General features: G+C 36.8%; 1 protein-coding gene across 2 annotated transcripts in view; it reads right to left on the reverse strand.

The window, feature by feature from the left end:
• Positions 1-2,713: 2,713 nt before the first annotated feature.
• Positions 2,714-19,815, reverse strand: part of BBOX1 (gamma-butyrobetaine hydroxylase 1) — a 49,856-nt gene continuing 32,754 nt past the window's right edge. For both annotated transcript variants that reach the window (XM_063289556.1, XM_063289557.1), the window contains exons 5-8: positions 10,905-11,010; positions 7,939-8,135; positions 6,865-7,031; positions 2,714-6,052 (exon numbers count right to left, since the gene is read on the reverse strand). In XM_063289556.1, coding sequence (XP_063145626.1) covers positions 5,886-6,052; positions 6,865-7,031; positions 7,939-8,135; positions 10,905-11,010 — 637 coding nt within the window. In that variant the 3' untranslated portion in view covers positions 2,714-5,885. The remainder of the gene's footprint in view (positions 6,053-6,864; positions 7,032-7,938; positions 8,136-10,904; positions 11,011-19,815) is intronic.

The raw sequence follows: 19,815 nt of genomic DNA on the forward strand, positions 1-19,815 counted from the left end.
TTGGAATGGCCAAGTCAAAGTCCCAACCTCAATCCTACAGAAACATTGTGGAAGGACCTTCATGTGAGGAAGCCCACCAACATCCCTGAGTTGAACCTGCTCTGTAAGGAGGTATGGGCTAAAATTCCTTCAAGTCAATGTGCAGGACTGATCAACAGTTATTGGAAACATTTAGTTGCAGTTATTGCTCCAATTACTGAAAGCAAAGGTTCATATACTTTTGCCACATACAAATTTGTAGTTTAGGATCATTTTCCTCAATGAGTAAATGAACAAGTGTAATGTTTTTGACTCATTTGTTTAATTGGTTTCTCTTTATCTAGTTTTAGGACTTGTGTGGAAAACAGATCACATTTTAGGTCATATTTATGCAGAAATATTGAAAATTCAAAAGAGTTTACAAACCTTTAAGCATCACTACATCTGAAACTTCTCTATATTCTGGTTCTTTCACAAATGGATGCGACATGTAGCCCAGCCGCTGTTTGTTTATGAATGATCTCTAGATCATATTACCCAGTGATCAGTACTGTGAAATCACTGTGGTCTAACAAGGGACCAAAGTTTTCTGCAGGAACAAAAGAATGGAAATGACAGTAATAGGGAAAAGATAAACCAGCCTTCTGCAAGCTGAGTGCCCTCTAAATGTGTAGACTTTGACTCCTAGAATTTTCAGCAGTAACTTTCACATGTCTGGAAGATGTCCAGGGTGCAGAAGACTGGAATAAACCAATGCAATTCTCTTCCCTTTCTTCCTGAAGGAAGGGTGGTAGAAGGAGGGAGAGAAGCCAAGGGTTCCATATACCTAAATCTATTTTCTAGCCCTGGGTATCTGATTTTTTTAATCATATGAAAAGTTGCCATGAAATCTAGACTGAAATATTTAGGGCTACTAAATTTGGGCAGGAAAAAATCTGCACTCACTGATGACATCAGAGGTTTACAGCCCAGATCTGGCTACAGAAACATTATTTCAGCCACTTAAAATTACTCGTTTGCTGTTTCTAGACATCCATTTATAGACTATGCATAATTTCCACAACAAGCCACTAGATGGAAACCTTGCTTTACTATTTAGGAGCCAGAACAGCAACAATGAAAGTTGGGTTTCATTGCTGACAAACCCTTTGAAGTATAAATCAAGACTTTCATTTGCTTTGGCAAGACTCTGGCGGATAAAGTATGCCAAGAAATACTTCTGAATGCCATTGTCAATTATTTGTATTGAAGTAAATGGGGTAATTTCAGAGTAAACTGTTGCTAAACATTGCAGTATTTATCTCATCACTTCTACCAGCCTGCTTGTCCTGGATTTCTGAAAGTGCTCTTTTGAGTATCAAGGGTAGAAAGAAGGGGTACACGTATTGTTTTCAACCATCCTCCCTGCCATTGTTATGGAAAGAAAAGCAGGATCCTGAAATTGAATAACTGGCTATGAAGATGGTATTTTCAGGAAAGCTTGGATTCCTAGATCACGGCTCATATCACTGCTAGAAAGGATTCCTAGGCAGGTGTAGGAGGCATCTCAAGTGGACAGGGAAAATGTGCTTAGCAAAAGCCTTGTTAACCTCAACAAGAGGGTTTTAAAATAAACCATAAGGCAGAGGGAGACAGAAGCACAGACTCAGGTAGAGAAGGAAGTGGTGGCATTCGGAAAAGGGCTCCAGGTAATAATCAAAGAGGCATATGGCAAGAACTGGTACTCAAAAATCTCCACCTGGTAGGGAGACCATTATACAAATGACTTAAGAAGTCCCTTCCAATTCATCCATTCTAATACCACTAGGTAAGGGAGTGGTATTCTTCTAATGTGAGCTATACTGAGAATGGAGTCCACCTGTTGTCAAAAATGTATAATGGAGTAACAAATGATTGTTGGAAATGTTCTCTTGGTGAAGGAACTTTTTATCATCTTTGGTGGACTTGTGAAAAGGCCAAAAAATTTTGGGACCAAATATGTGCTAATATTCAAAAGATCCTTAAAGTGGACTTACAAAAAAAAAAACAGAATTGTTTCTCTTGGGCCTGATGGAGAAGCAGCTCAAGAAACAACATGGGACTTTGCTTTTATATATGATTACAGCAGCAAGACTTTTATATGCACAAAGATGGAGAACTGGATTATCAGACTGATGGAGCTGGCCCAAATGGCCAAGTTAACAGTGCTGATAAGAGAAAATACTGTTTCTGGATTTGTTTTTACTTGGCAACCACTTTTAGAATACTTGCTTGTGTCAGAAAAAAATGAAGTTTTGATTTTGGGTTTTAATGATTAAGTGGTTTGATTTGATAGAAATAATGTTGCTAAGGTTTAACTAATGGTAAGAGATTATATTTGTCAATGTATTCATATCTGTATTGGAGAAGGTCGGAAGTCACTTTCTGTTTCTTTTCTCTGTTCTGCACTTCTATAGTTTTTCTTTTTTCTTTAGTTCTGTAGTCTACCTGTTCTAAATTTTATATTTTAATTATATTCTGAAAACTAATAAAGTTCTTTAAAGAGAATGGAGTCCACCCATAACTTTAATTGGACCAGAATTTCCTTTCAGATAGATGAATGACCTTTTATTTAGTAAATCACGCCTTTCTTTAGCTGAAATCTTTGAATGATTGCCTAAATTTTTTCTCTCTGCTCTTATCTTTAATCTAGCATCTGTGTATGACATAGCTCTAAAAGGAAATGGGTTTTGCAAGTAGACAAGAATCCAGTTGGTTAATTGATTCCCATACTAGATTTTATTGATGCATAAATACACGAAACAAAGTGATTCTTAGAAAGTCTGAGGGAAAGTTAAAGGCAAAACATTATGTCCAAAATTAAGTGAATGAACTGAATCTGAGGATTTTGGTTTCAGTTTCAGAAAACACTATCTCAACAGTGTGATCTGCATTTTCATGAATAAGAGCATTGGATTTTCATTTTAATACATACACATTAGACTGTCTGAATGGAAAAAGAGAAAGATTTGGAAATTAAGCAAAAGTTAAAAGCCAATGTGTGTAATATGTTACATAGTTTTGGCTGCATTATATCAAGCTTTAATATGCCAAAATTTAACATAAGAAAAAGAAACTTTAATATTGTCTACTTTCTCAAATGAACCTGAACATTTCAATTCAGCCTTACTTTTTCTTGTTGGCTGATAGGTTTATATTGCAGCACATGTTTTCAGTGCAACCATAAGCTGAACAGATTTGATTTAAACATTTTACATTTTTCAGGATAAAAATGGGTTTTACAATGCTATTTTTTTTTAATCTACGTTCTGCTTTGATAAAAAACTAAAACTAATGATGTAATGCAGAGAAGTTTACACAGAAGAACGTTTATGGAATCTGTTTTGGAAACCATATCTGAATCACACAGAATGTTCAGATACATAACTGCAGAACAGAAGAGATATGAATGGCCATCCACATGCTATTCCAGAGCATTCCAGGATGTTAGCGCAGATACTTAAAGGAAAGTACTTCTACTTGATCTTTTTGAAATGTTAAGGGCTAAGCCCAAGATCCTTTGTACAGCTAATACGTGCCTTAGGATTTCCATTTACTCTCTGGATATGGTGTGGATTATTGTAGACTTTTCCAAGATGAGAGATGATCATCTTGATTATCAAGATGAGGGATTATCAGTAGATTTACATAATTAAACACAACTGATATTTGCATGATACTACCAGGCTCTTAAGATTGTTCAGAAGTAAGAACCAAGTGGTGTCATGAAACTTACCTTGGGGAAAGTGCTTAAGGTGGCAGTCTTCTTGAGAGAGACAGTGCAAATATAGGCAATGAAACTCAGCATTAGGCAGAGAAAGAGTGCAAGTAACAGATTTTATATGTAGCTACATACAAAGGCAGAAGCTAAAGGGGGTAAGCAGGCTTCCAGTGACAAATTATTCAGTTCAGTGTGGATCAGTTAATCTGCATAAGCATGTGCAAACCCTCCAGCTGACTGAGATGGAGGCAGATGATTGCAGTTATGAATGTGGGAATAAATGATAGTCCAACAAGGAGTTAGACATTCCCACTTGAGAATCAACTGTTCTTTGACAGTTCACTTGCCAAAAGCTATTTTGCTGCAAGTCAGAGAAAAAAAATCACCATAAACATTAGTAATAGCAACAGTATCGACTGGATACTCTGTACAGGTAGTCCTCGACTTACGACCACAATTGAGACTGGAACTTCCACTGCTAAGATACACGGTTAGGTGAGTTGCGCCCAATTTTACAACCTTTTTTGCTGTGGTCATTAAGCAAATCACACGGTTGTTAAGTGAATGCAGCTTCCTCCATTGACTTTGCTTACCGGAAGCCCCTGGGGAAGTCATAAATGGCGATGTGACCCCGGAAACATTCTAAATACATGCCAGTTGCTAAATGCCCGAATTTTGATCATGTGACCATGGGGACGCTATAATGGTTGTAAGTGTGAGGACTGGTTGTCATTTTTTTCAGCACTGTTGTAACTTTGAATGGTTGTTAAATGAATGGTTGTAAGTCAAGGACTACCTGTATTATTCTCTAAGATCTACTCTTGCATAAAAATAATTCATCTTAGTTCTTTTAAATCACCTTTGAAAAATGGTCAGGGCATTATTCCATTTCATATGGTAGACATCATTAGAAAGAACTGGGATTAAGAGAATAGTTGAATTCATACATTGTGCTAAACTCAATGTGTTGAGCACAGTGGTTTGATTCTTGCAAGAATTTGTTGCAATTCTGTTATAAAACTTCAGGTAGTATGAAAAACATACATTTAGCCTCATTATAATTTCAATGATATGCATTTTATGTATGAATATATTCATTTACTAAGATTTCATTATTTTTAAAGAAAAGCATTCTCAGCTTGTTTCACACAAGCCTTTATTTCTCATTTAAAAAATGTTGGTGCATACAAGGCACACAAATGGAAAGAGCAGCATATTGCTACTTTAAAAGCTGAAACAGAAATTCTTGTTCTTCTTCATTATTATCTTGGTTTTGTGCCTGTGAGGCAGCTTACGCTCATTTGTGAAAAATCACAAAACATGCCCAGGAGAAAATATCAAACAGACCATTAACTTTTAAGGCTCTGGAAAGAAAATAACCTGGCTGGTAGCAATGGACTTCTCAGTGGAGGACCTTCACAAAGGCAGCTTCCCATTCCACCTCTGATTTCTTTGCCGCCCTGACTGCTAACGCTTAGGCCTCCAAAACGGACAGGAACTTGCTAAATGTTTTCAACACTTCCATGCTATTCTTGGTTCTTGTTATTCTATTCCTCATAGTTCTTTGGAAAACTTGGGAGTTGCCCAGACTCTAATTAGCAGGAAAGGGCAAAGTATGTGCTGTCATAGTAGGAACCCATGTTTTTCGTTGTTTTAGAGATCACCTACATCAACCTTCTGATCCATAGAATCACTGAGAATCGGACACGATTGAACGAATAGCATCATCATCGTCATATCAGCCTTTTTGACCCTGGAGGAACCCCTAAAATATTTTTCAGGCCTTGGGGAATCCCTGCACACGTAGGCTCAAATATAGACCAGATGTTACAAAATTATTATACTCGTTTCATGTGTAGGCCTGTATATATGTATTAACAGTCTTCTTAAACTAAATAAAGAATGAAACTTACTTCTTTAATGTGAAGTTGCCCGAATATGAAATAATTTTTTAAATAAATTGTGATCTCCCAGGGAGCCCCTCGTGGAACCCTAGGTTCCATGGAACCCTGGTTGAAAAACCCTGATTGACACATTTAACAGGATAGATAACATCTAGCTTATCCAGGAATTCCCTGAATTAACTGGAAATATATTAGGTCCATTTGCCTTTGTGGAAAAACCATCCAATCCCAGCAAAGGTTAAGAGTTCTCATTAGTCCAACCTTCAAAGGCACTGTCTCCTCAGGACATTCTTTTGTAAGATTCGGAGCCTTGACATTACTACATCCCAGTCTGCGTAGGCCCCTTCAAGGTGACGGGATATTTCTGTTCCTGCCTGGTAACTCTGCCGACCGTGAAGTAAACGCCAATTATCAAACACCACTATTTCACCTAGAAAGAAGGCAAAGAATTATTTTAAAATAAAATCTGTGGCAAATACATCTATATTGATTAGAGATATGACAGAGCAGGAAGGCTTAATGATACAATATTTTGAACTACTGAAGCCAGTAATCCTTTGAATACAGCTGAACTCTTGATGACTGCATTGCCATGTAGTTTTCTTGGCAATTTTTTTAAAAAAAGAAATAAATAAAAGTAGTTTGTCATTGCTTTCCTCTGGGATGTTTTTCTGACTTCCCAGTGTAGCCTATACCATTCACGTTCTCTGATGACCTCCCATTGAGGTACTCACCAGATCCAACCAAGGTAGGCTTGGCACTGCCAAATGCACTTAATATGCAAACATTAGGAGAAATCTGTTTCAGATGCATCTGTATATATGTGCGTCTATCTTTCTGTGTCCATTATCATTTCAGAATGTATTTCATGAAAAATAAGCATTGCATATGATAGGGAGGCAAAAAGAAAAGGTACATATATCATACTACTCTCCTTGCCCTGCTCCTTCCCTCCCCGCATCCAAAAAGCTGGGAATGATTGGCAACAAAGTACATAAAGAATTTTATTCTCGCTAATGAAAATATTTTAATTAATGAAGGATATAGGATCCAGTGTGGTGTAACAGATTTATACAACAGAACTGCATCTTTTGCCTGGAGTCCCCCTTGTACCTGGAAAATCTACCCTTAATAGTTGGGGGATTTTCTGAAGGAGTCTTTGAGTATTTCCCTCCTAGTTCTGAAAGAAACTCTTAATGTCAGTTGAAGAAGAAAACTGATTATCATTTCAACCAGGCCTACCTGGCTTCATTTTGTATGAATATTTATTATCCACGCTATTTAGGAGATCAACATAGTCCTTGAGAGCAGCATAAAATGCCTTTACTTTTTCAGCAGGTATGTCAAATATTGTATCTCTGGTTGCATTGTTAAAATTGATACGAACCACTTGGCCCTTTTCATCGACACTGTTGAGAAATGAGAGAATGAAACAGTTATCTCAAAATTTTCAACATTTGACAGTAACACCAGTCTTCATTCACTTTTTTAAAATGGGAAACCTTATAATGAATAAACTATGAAACTTATAATGAATTAACGACTGTATGGTAAATAGTTGAGAATCTGACTGGTTTTAGTAAAGCATTTAAAGCTCCCAAATTTCCTTATAAATTTGAGAGTGCTTGAGATTAGGGAAAAGTTAAAACATGAAAGAAAGAAAAACTTGACAGATTTAGTTTATCCTAGCAGAGACTTATAGTGTTTTGCTTTTAAATTTTGGGGCTTCGTATATACAACTGTGTGTTTCGTGTTGCACTGGACTGCCATCACCTCTTTCAATATGAAATGTGTCTCAGCTGTAAAAACTCTATAAAGTGAATGTAGGAGAAAGTAAAACCAACCATTTGCCCATTGTAGAATAAAGCTCCCTCCATACAGCAGTACTTCGTTATCTTATAGTGCTTTGCTGAGGGCTGTACTAATGAAAAACCAAAATTACATGCAGATAAATCTTGACTTTAAAATATTCTTTATATATATATATATAAATGTAAACCACACACACACACACATCCATATCCATATCCATATCAGTATCTATCTAACAATATGATAACATGGGCAGCACATATATGTTTAAAAAGCTAGGTTGTATTCTTGTCCACAAGGTGGCAGGCATAGCCTTAGCACTTTTTATTTTGTTAAATAAAACTCCTACCCAGAGTTCTACCAGTGACATGGATATAGATATAAATATAAATAATAAATAAATAAATAAATAAAGCAAAAAGCTACTCTTGCTTGCAATTCAGGAATAAGCATCTAGACATTGTAACCAGCATCAGATAAAGAAATACCATATTTGTTACCCACTCTATAATTCTTTGTTTGGACTGCATGGCGAAATCACAGTAATCAACTCCGATGTCTGTGAAATCTACAAAGGTAGAGGTCAAGATTTGGAAGGCATAAGGATTTTGCTCCTTAAACTTATTGGCAACATGAAATCCATCCACAACTTCACTGCCCCCTCCAGTAGAAGTTTGTTTTATACAATGCAGTAACTGAATCTGGAACAAATTAATATCAGGTTATATTATAAATTCAACATTATACTTTACATTTATATTTCAATGTCTTTAGGGGTCTCATAACTATATGACTTGGTTTAATCCTTTAAAAATCACAAATCTAGAAAAGTAAATACAAACATGTAGTGACTATAAGGATTGCTTGTGAAACTTTTTGTTAAACTATGTTTTAAAGAATTCTTACAAGCATTTAAACAATTTAGTATCACAAGGCAGAGTGTGATTCTTGGCATAAATTAGAATATGAACTTCCTTTTCTTTCCCACTTGAAAAATACCCTTTGATTCCCATACCATATGTACTTGTTCAACCTCTAAATGAATTTTCAAGGTAACTGCTAAGTCTGAAAAAGCTGGCATCTATTTGGTAGCACATGATGTTGGTCTGCTTACTTCATTAAAAGTATGATTACTACAGATTGTCTGAAGACCTTGAGTAAAAGTTTCCTACAGCAACAACACACACCACATTAATCTCCCCCATCTTTGCAGATCTAGCAGGAATGGCAGAAAAATGGGCAGTATTAGAAGTTCAGTGGGTTATTAAAACACTGAACAGAAATATGTATACATTTTCTCTATTGACGCACCTCGACAAAAGGGTTTTCTCCCATGAACCCATCTGCGAGATTCTAAGCATTTCTCTAGAATCCAGTATATATTTATTATAGCAACAGATGCATCCTGAGCTGAAAATGATTTAGTATGATTATGTGGAAAATAACTTGGAATCAGTATAAACTTCAGCAGAATGAGTATTCACAAAGACCAATTTGCACCATTTGGAGCTTCTTATAAATTTAAATGGGATTATTATATTGAACTAGGACTCTGACTGCAGCAGGTGGTAGTGGAACCAGTCTTGAAATCTCATTGTTTTCTATTAGGAGACTTAAATGATATTAACTTTGCATTACCTTAGAATCTTCTCTGTGCAATGTCACAGAGCACTATCTTGTTTTACTCCTATTCAACACGTGCATAGGTTTGTCAGCTAAAGATTCAGAGTATGTGACATAAATAACACAATAATATTACAAACTGTGTCTATCTGTGAATAACATGAGCTGATTAAAACTGAATTGAGAAATACTAACCTAAATCAATTGAGTGCTCTCCAGATGTTTTGCACTGCAACTTTCATCAGCCCCAGTGACTATGGTGAACTGCAAAATATTGCAGCTGTTGTATTGTAAAATGTCTGGATGAGCACCAGATTGCTTATCTCAGGACTAACAAAATAATACATTTTATGAACTGGCAGAAGTAGAGAAATATCTGGAAGTAAGATCTGGTACGAAATACTATTGTATCACAAACGTTATTTAAAATTTATATATGGAGAGTAGGGAACTGGGAGCAAGGTATCTTTTTGATCAACAGAGGCTATCCACTATCTAGAGAAGGATCTGAGCCCAGGCGTGAACTGGATGATGACCAATAACTTGTAGTGGAATCCTGTGAACCAATGGCTCCCAAGTTCAAGAACTACTGACTACTGCTCTCTACTGGGTTGTACTTTTCATTTAGAACAGAATGCTCCTGGATCAATCCTCTTCACTAGGGTCACAGTTACTTATTACTAGCTGCCTTTCATAAATCAGTTGCCTGTTTCTGGACTTGGGGAGCTTGACAGTTATGCTTCCTGCATTGGTTGTCTCAAAACTGGATTACTGTGATGAGCTTCATGAACTTGGGAAGAGTTCAGAGCTGCAATTAGTTCAGAAGACATTAGGAAGATTATTAATCATGTCTGAGTTCTAGTGTGCTATTGAGCCAGCTTCAAGATGTTTGTACTAATCCACAAAGCTCTAAACAATTTGGAATCAGATTAACTCAAATAATACAGTTACTTATATATACACATATGAGGTTCAGGAGATGTTCTGCTGTTCATGACACAGTTGTAAATTGGTGCTGGGTCCTATGGGAAGTTCTGCCACAGATGCCAATGTTGACATGTTTTAAATTTTCTTTAAAAACACTTCTTTTTACGTTGGTCTTCCCTGGATAGTTACTTCCATCAGTACACGTCTTTTTAATAGCTTATTTTTACTTTATAGAATTCATTTATACAATACAATTGAAAACTGCTTTGAAAGCAATATATACACATATAAATAAATATATAAATAAAATATTCATACAATACAGTAGCTGCACCTGTACGGTTTTCTTAACTGAATGTACAGCATGTATATATAAACCTATGTAATAGTCTACTTTCAGTTTAAATAACTCCCTTTATCACATATAAATGAAAACATACCGAACAAGATCCTAAGAAATCATATGCTAGGGAAAAATCTCCTGAGTTAGACATATGAATAAATAATGAACAAATAAAAAGATATGCTTTAAATCAGTTGCCCATTGATCATTTTGGCTCTCTTTGTGCCTCATCAGATCAACTGTACCACATGTGTGTGTGTGGGTGCGTGCACGCACGTGCACATACCTTTCGCCTGGACAAGTCCATGCCGTTTGTTTGGCCACATTTTCAGAAGTGGTTTGCCACTGCCATCTTCCTAGGCTGAGAAAGAGTGACTGGTGCAAGGTCACCCAGTTTGGCTTTGTGCCTAAGGCAGGACTAGAACTTATGGGCACCCAGTTTCTAGCCTGGTGCCTTTAACCATTATACCAAACTGGCTCTCGTACAACATAATACTTGGCTTAAAATCAAAACATTTCTTTTACTATCCTACTGGAACCCACTTTACTGCTGCCTTGCCTTTTATGTTTCTCTTACCCCTGGTGGAAATTGCAGAACAGGGTAATCGGTATGAAAACTTAGCTTCTCAGTTGTGTACGCCACATTGTTGGCATCCACTTTGTCTTGCACCTGCCAAGTAGTCCTTTATAAGTAATAAGAAATGAAAAACAGAAAATTATAATAGTCTGCCTATAAAAATCTGGATGCAAGATATACAACTCCAAAAATAGAATAAACATAAAATTAATACCCACATTAAATTATCAAACCTCTCACTATTTTAACATTTTCTTCAGAGTACAAATTTATTATGAGGGCTGTGTTTCATTTAATAGATTTTAATAGGTTAATTGTATGTATTAATGAATAAATTAAATATACAGTTCAAAGAGATATTTCTAAAGAAGCACTTTCTTTGTTGATATTGTATGTATATGTCATAGAAAGCATAATCTTTAAGCAATAGAAAGGGCAGAAAGAATCCAGTTCTGTTATTTAGTCATTAGTGTCCACGTAATAGATCCAAAAATACAATAATCTCTTTCCCATGGTCATATTGATGTTATGTAATCACTTCTTTCCAGAATATAACAACTTTAGGACAGCACAAAGCATGCTTTAAAGCATTATTCTCATTGCATCTCCAACAAAAAATGGTTACTCATTCCTTTTCTATACAAATTGCAATGGGTTCCAAAAAAGTGTAAAGTATAAGCTTTTGTTAAATAAGTGGTAGTTACTCAAGGAGCATGTTTTACCTGTCTAAAGGTCTATATCAAACTGTTGAATTGTTTGATATAGACCTTTAGACAGTTTCCCATTCCTTAGACAAAATATGGATCTCAAAACTTGTTCCTTTGTTTTAAAATTTGTGTATCATATGGATTTATTGATAGCAAGTATTTATAAACATTAATTGTGGGCTTTTTTGCCTTGTAAGATTTTGTGATCATTTCTAATAAAGTGTCTTTGAAGCTAAAAATACCATCAAAATCAAGATGTCAGCAAGTATTGTAGTTATAAACATTGCCAGTGGGTCGCAAAAGACAAATGATATATTTCTTTCAATGTAACATAAAACTCATTATTCAGTTTTTGACAGAAAGTAAAAATCTTAGCATCCATCCAAATTTTCCATATAACAGGTTTTTAAAAGCCATTTAAACTCTGGATTACTCCATAGAGTCAATGGGTTAAAATCAAAATGCAATTTTCCAGAAACTGTATCCCACAATTTTCGAATTACTGCAACAGTGACAGGAAGTATATCTATTCTATTGTGTTTTGAAACACAAATACTTCCATTAACTAAGGGTGCTATCTATGAATATACCAAAATGGCATAAGAAGAATTTGTAAGTGAAGCTGTCCAAAATTTGGTGCTAGTCAAAAGGAATACATAATAACATACATTAATTCAAGATTTTGGAAAGCCAAAGTCCTTATCTTTAGCTGATAGCTGCATCTTTTTCAGATACCTTTAACACTGGGAAGATTAATTTATGGCTCCAGTTACTGATGTTCCTTGCAACTGATGAACAAGTTGCTTACAGATGTAGATTATTTATTTATTTGTTTGTTTGTTTGATTTCTATAGCTGCCCATCTCAGCAAGTGACTCTGGGTGGCTTACAACAATAAAACTATAAAACAATTACAATTAAAACAGTTAAAATATAAAATAAATACAAAATAAATATACATGGCTGCCAAGTGAGCAATGTATGGTTGTTAATACAGCCAAGAGACGGGACCATCCACACGCTTGAGGCCCTAGGCCCGGGCACAAAGCCAGGTCTTCACGGCCTTACGAAAGGCCAACAGGGTCGGGGACATCCTAATTTCTGGAGGGAGGATGTTCCAGAGGGCAGGCACTACGGAAGAGAAGGCACGTCTTCTAGTTCCCACCAACCGACACTCCCTTGCTGACGGGACCCGCAGCATACCCAACCTACTAGATCGAATTGGACGGGCAGAAACAACTGGGAGAAGGCAGTCCCTTAGGTAACCTGGCCCCAAGCCATGAAGGGCTTTAAAGGTGACAACCAGCACCCTGAATTGCACCCGGAAGCACACCGGCAACCAATGCAGCTCACGTAGTAGTGGTGTTACATGTGTTGAGTACCCGACACCATTTACTATCCATGCAGCTGCATTCTGCACCAGTTGAAGCTTCCAAATGCTCTTCAAGGGCAGCCCCATGTAGAGCGCATTCAAGTAGTCCAGATGGGAGGTCACGAGGGCATGAGTGACTGTGAGCAAAGTCTCTCGATCTAGGAATGGGCACAGCTGGCCCGAAGGTATATATGGAAGGAATATATGGGTGATTACAGTGAAATATCACCATCCTTTACAGAAATTATGTAAAACTTTATATACATAAATACATGTATGGGAAGCTGTGTGTGTGTACAGATAAACAGGTAGAGTTGCTTCAGTTTTTGCTCCTTTCTTTCCCCCCCTTTCCCCCTATTTTTTTCTTTTTTCTTTCTTCTGTTTAATTAATTAAATTTTAATTAATTTTAAATTTAATTAAGGGCAAAAAAGACACCCTATTAGGGACAACCTAGATTTAAGATTTAGTGATTTTTTATTAAACTTTCTTTAAAAAATGCAAATAATAATTGCTTGGAGACAGGGAGAATAATGATCAAGATCACAGGTGACACGGAACAGAGAAGAGTGGGCTTTGAATTTCTTCTTCCACCACTGTAGTTTTCACCCTGCAAAACTACTCTTTCCTTTAGGAGAAAAGCTGTAGAAACTCATAAAATTCAAGGGGCATGTTTTAAATTTTCTTTAAAAGCACTTCTTTTTACGTTGGTCTTCCCTGGATAGTTCCTTCCATCAGTACAGGTCTTTTTAATAGCTTATATTTACTTTATAGAATTCATTTATACAATACAATTGAAAACTGCTTTGAAAGCAATATATACATGTATAAATAAACATATAAATAAAATATTCATACAATATTAGTAGCTGCACCTCTATGGTCTTCTTAACTGAATGTATGTATATATAAACCTAGCAGATTTTAGCAGATCTGGAAGGGAATGTTCAAATTTGAAATCTGAAATTCCCCTTCCTGACAAATAAGATCTCCTGGCAATTTCCTGGATTAGTTTTCTTGGCAAGATTTTTGGAAGTAGTTTGCCACTGCCTGCTTCCCGGGGCTGAGAGAGAGAAAGTGGCCCAAGGTCACCCAGATGGCTTCATGCCTAAGGTGGGACTAGAACTCACAGTCTCCGAGTTTCTAGCCTGGTGCTTTAACCACTACACCAAACTGGCTCACAGATATATAAAGTTCGTACCTTTTACTAAACCATAGTGCAACCATTATTTACGGAGTTAGCCACAAGTCACTGATTTTACACACTATGTTAGACCATAAATCAAGTGTACAACATGTTAAGCCCAAACAATTTATTGTTCAACATTTAAGAAATTAAGCATGAATTTTGATTTAGTAGGCTACAATGATCAATGAATTCATAGTAATAATAATGCAAAAGTGTTTGTATTGATTAATTTGGTTTAATTTTGTGTCCCATTTTTGCCCCTTTCATTTATTATTACTGGATTACTTGAAGAGATTTTACATCTGTCTTATACAAATGCCCCCTTGAATTTTATGAGTTTCTACAGTATTTGCCTCTCTTTTAGATACGAATGCTACACGGATAACAGCTGTATACTAAACATGGCACAATCGTTCAAAACATTTTCAAAGATAAATTCCTTCCAAGAACAAGATCATTAAAAAAAAATCCATTAAGATTGGCTTGCATTTTTGATGGAGAAATACATCAACAGCTAGAAATCTTTCTGGCTTTGTAATCAATGTTTAGATGTAAAAGGGATTCTGGTGTGATTATTAGAAAACATCTTCACATATGGAAGAAATCAGTTTCGAACACAACAAAATACTGTGCTTAATTAGAAACAGGAAAGGGTTTGTACATGTTCATAAGTACTTAGGTCTTTTCTTCGTCAAAACCAGCCATCTTCTTCATCACAAAGCAGTCTGTTGTTACCTCTTTAGAAGCACTTCTGAAACTGCAGGTAAAGGGAGTATGAAACATTTCAAGTCTGAAATGCTATAACCTCAAGAGTATTGTTATGTAATGAAGACTAGTCAACCACATCAGTGTGCCTTCCACAACTTCCTTTGTGGAATGATTCCACTGCAAGCTCAGCCAAGTGAAAGAATGAGAACATGACTGTCTGCATCTTGACTCATGCACACAAATACAAATCCACACAAAAGTTAGAGAGCTACAATCTCACCTTCACTGCTCGCAAGATGCTTTTAAATGCAATAGAATTGCATGTTGCAGCCATGAAGCGTCTTCTCAATAGCAACTTCTATCTGTCTGTCTGTCTACCAACAGAGACACATGAACAAGGGGCACTGGCATTTTGCAAGAGGAGATTTGTGTTACTCCAGGATTGGTGGTAGGGAACTAGCACTATTTGCATTCTCCAATGGGTCAGCTGGAGGCTGAAATCTCAGTGATCTGAGACAGGTAAAATGCAAGGCAGTGTGAGTGAGCTCCAAATTCTGTGAAACACCAGGGAGTGGAAACAGCACAATAAAGCCACTGTATAAAAATGCCCCTGATTTCTCAGGAAGTGAATAAGAGGAGAGAATCGAAGGGATATGAGAGGAACTCCTTTTGCCTCATTTACCCACTTTTCTCAGATTGCAAGAAAGCTGTAATTTTCTTAAGCCAGACAAATTTTATAAAGCCACATCTTGCTTTAATATTAATCAGAACTGCCCATATTCCACTTTCCACTCTATTTTTACCTGACTGCACTGCTTTGCTCCACCACAGAAACGAACTGTTTGGAACAGCTTGTTCCTTATTATCACCTATATCTCAGTGTGGCCTGAAAATCTCTGAGCCGTGTGTGACTATCACAGTTCTCCCAGTGCTTTCCAACAGCTAGGAAAAAACTGGAAGATCAGGAAGAAAATATTCTGAATGAGTCAAATATTTGTTTCCCACACAACTAAGAATTATATAGTTTCCTTTTGTGTCAATGTAAAAAATATCAAAAATTGCTAGAATGGAGACACACAGGGAAACGGAAAGAGACAAGCACCAAAAAATCTGAGCTGAGTTTCAAGTTGTGGGACCTTGCAGGAGAAGGGCTTGCAGCTGGGCTAGTTGAAGAACAAGGAAATAGCAGGAATTGACCAAGGGAACCTCGTGTTGAGCCACAACAGCAGGAAAGTTTGGAATTAGAAAATCAAACAATGAGCCAGGGAAGATGGAAGAACATTACAATGTAGCAGCCAATCAAGTAGCACACAAAGTACTCCTAAATGGCAAACCTCCAAACAAATTTAAAGAGAGAGAGAAAAAAATGAACAGCAGGAACTTTAAGAGAGTGAGCATTTTAAAGATGCTTTTACAATGATGCAGTTAGAAAACACAATTAAGATATGAAATCTGGTGAAGCTACTGGCCTTGATGGCATTCAAACTGAGCAAACAAAACTTTTTGGACTTGGCATCAGACAGGCAAAATACCTAAGTTATGCAGGTAGTCACATACTGTGGCATAACTGAAACCAGAGAAACATCCTTTAGATCAGGATTTCTCAACAGTAATTCTGGGAGTTGAAGTCCATACATCTTAAAGTTGCCAAGGTTGAGAAACATTGCTTTAGATCTAAAAAGCTTCCGGTCAGTCTTCCTCCTATGCCATGCTTAAATACTATGTAAGCATGCAATCCTCAACTAATTTTTATCCACAGCAGATGAATGACTCTGAATGACTCAAAGTGGAACAGGATTTGGTCAGGAAAGTCATGTATGGGCCAAATACTGAACCTCCTCATACTGAAGCTGGTTTGAGAGATTCTAAATCACAGGCATGGTGTCTACTGAACCCTTGGAAGCCTGTGACATTGTTACAGGATAGAAATGCTTAAATATGTTCAACAACTTCTTCCTCCAAAAGGAAATGAACTTCTGTAATCACCACACAGCTGAAACTTCTGCTCTACCTGAGGATGAGATATGCAGAGCGATATAGTTTTATGAGTGTTTAAAAAGACTTTGCCACCCCACTTCCTGGAGCTTTTACATTTAAGCCTCTTTCATATCATTTTACTTTATGCTGTCACACACAGACTTCATTCAGCACATTTCGCTCCTCTTGTCTTCCCCACCCTCTTGGCTAATCCTCTTCCAAACTCTGCCTGTTTAATTCATCACACATTCACTATCCACTACAGTCAATTGGCAGAAATAACTTTTCCAAACCACTGCTTTGCTATTTTTAACTCCCAACAAACTCTTCCATTGAACAAGTATTAACTTACTGTCTTGTGGGAACTTCAGTAAGGCTTAATTTCATTGGTCATAGTCACTTAACTCAACCCCAAGTAGTTAAACTATTTTGTAATTGGGGTGTGTGTGTGTGTGTGTGTGTGTGAGAGAGAGAGAGAGAGAGAGAGAATGGATAGAACAACAAAATAAATGGTATATTTTTCTGTAAATGCAAGGGAATAATAATGGTGATATATCACAGGAGGATACAACAAGAACTGTAGAATTTTCTTTCTTTCTTAGTAAAAGTGTTGTGCTAGGTTTATTGGTCTGACTTAATATGTTTTTTAAAGTTAGTAGACTTGGGATTACTCTGAAACCACTGGGAAAAAAGAGAGTCTATTTCAAAGTAGCCTGTAAGTTCATAGTGAAAATGCAATATGAGATGGTACACCCAGTGTCAATGATCATCTATTAGAACATAAAGACTTATTTTCTAAGAGTTTTTTCTTCATAGACTCCAGAAATGGCACTGACTTTCAATTTTTATTGGTCCAATAGAAGAGAATATCTGTACCTCAGGGTTGAACTGTGGAGTTCTTGGTGCTCAGAGACCACCAAGAACTCCATAATTTTTATTGTCTATAACAAACCATTTCAGCCTAGGGGGATGAAGATGTAGTTATTTTCCTTCAGTTATTCACAACTATTTCCTCCTCTCCATTAGCAAGTACCTGACAAATGAGAGAGAAAACTCTACCTTATTAGTTCTCAGCATCAGAGTGAACTTGGATGTACATAATCACCCAGTCACCAACATACTGTCTTTAGCCCAGCTATCTCCAACCTGGCATTCTCAACCCCTGTACTGTCTGGGAATTGTTATCTGCCACAGCATATGTGCAGAGTGCCAGTTTGGGTAAGACTGGCTAAATCAATGCTGCACACCCAAATAGAGCTTCCATGTCACCTTGTATAAAAACATGGTCCGGGGTGGGAGATGGGAAATCATTGTTGCTTCTGTGTTCTAATCTGGAAGGAATGTAAATCTTCTAGCCAAAGTTTGGAATGTGTATATGTAATCACTTTCTCCTGTTTGTTTTTAATAGTTTCAGACAGAGAAGAAAGAAATATATAAAAGTTTGTTTCCAACCAGAATTGATATTATCTAAAACGAAAGAGGGGAAAATATTAACAGTCCTTGTTGGCTGGAAGCTTTTGAATATACTGGGTTTTGTGGCTTTTCAGCTGATCATGAAATGCATAACTTGCAGAAATGTCACTATTACAGGGAGTAGCACTTAACTGAGGAGTTGAAAACACTGGGGATCTGCTAGCCTGGATAAGGATTCCCCAAATAATTTTCATGCTGTCCTTTTCTTGTAAGATGTCAGCCTTCTCTAGAGATGCAGATTTTGAGACCTTACTAAAATGGCAAACAGACATAACTAATGTATATTTTTTTAATCAACAGACAAAGGCTACCATTATTTAGATGGCAAAAATCCAGATGACCACCAGATGTCAATAAAGAGAGTTTTCTCTTTGCTGCCATCTCCTAGTAATCTAATAGCAGCTAAGGTGCTGGCTTAGAAGCCAGGGGACTGTGAGTTCTAGGCCTCCCTTATACATAAAAGCCAGCTGGGTGACTTTGGGCTAGTCATTCTCTCTTAGCCCAACCCACCTCACAGGGTTGTTGTGGGGAAATACGAGGCAGGAGTATTAGGTGTGTTTGGCATCTTGAGTTATATAGAAGAAAAGGTAGGATAAAAATTGAATAATAACCATAATCTGGATTTTTGTAGCTCAGATATGATAGTCCTACTATAAACACCAATGTTTCAAGCTTGTCTAACTGAAATGGCTTCCCAGTTGTAGAATCTGAAAAAGTGTAATTATTTTAAGTGACAATAAAATTCACACAAAAAAATTCTCAGCATTTCCGCAAGACCCCAGTTTCTGGCTCCTCCAACAGACCGCACTTCCGCTGAGAGAGTTAAATATGCTTGTGACTGTGACCATGATAAACGTGTTGCTGAATAAATCTATTTTTCAACAAACCAGAAAGTATGTTTTTATTTCATATTTGAATTAAACTGTCACATTTCTGAAGGTTATTATCAGCATTTAAACTGAAGCTTCCAGTAACCCACATTAACCATAGCCACAAATTCTGAACAGGTGTCTAAAGGCTGTTTCAAGACTAACAAGAGAACTAAGTTGAAACATAGGGTGGACAAGGTAGAGATAAGATGCCATAGTTAGGAAATCAGTTGCTCTGAACAGAGGTGTACAATCTGTTTTACATGAAGTTAGGCTTCTAATGGCCCCTCCACCATTACTGGGGGTGGAGGAGTTGAATGATGGATTTAGTGCTTTCAGTGAAGACACAAATGTTATTAATAATCAGCAGTGACTCTTATCACCCCTGGCTAGTCTGCCAATATGCACGTACTGGGAGAAAGCACATCTTAGTGTAATTGCAGTACATACTTTTTAATTATATCCAGGTCACAAAATGGGAAAGCGAAAATACTAGTATGCTGAGCTATGATACTTGATGACCTCCAAATGCTTTCAATTATAACTCTCATTAGCTCAGTCCAGCAGGGCAAATGATCAGAAATACTGGGAGTTATGGGGAAGCTGGTTCTAAAATTTT

Source organism: Candoia aspera, chromosome 1 (genome assembly GCF_035149785.1).
Source record: "Candoia aspera isolate rCanAsp1 chromosome 1, rCanAsp1.hap2, whole genome shotgun sequence".
NCBI classification, from domain to species: Eukaryota; Metazoa; Chordata; class Lepidosauria; order Squamata; family Boidae; genus Candoia; species Candoia aspera.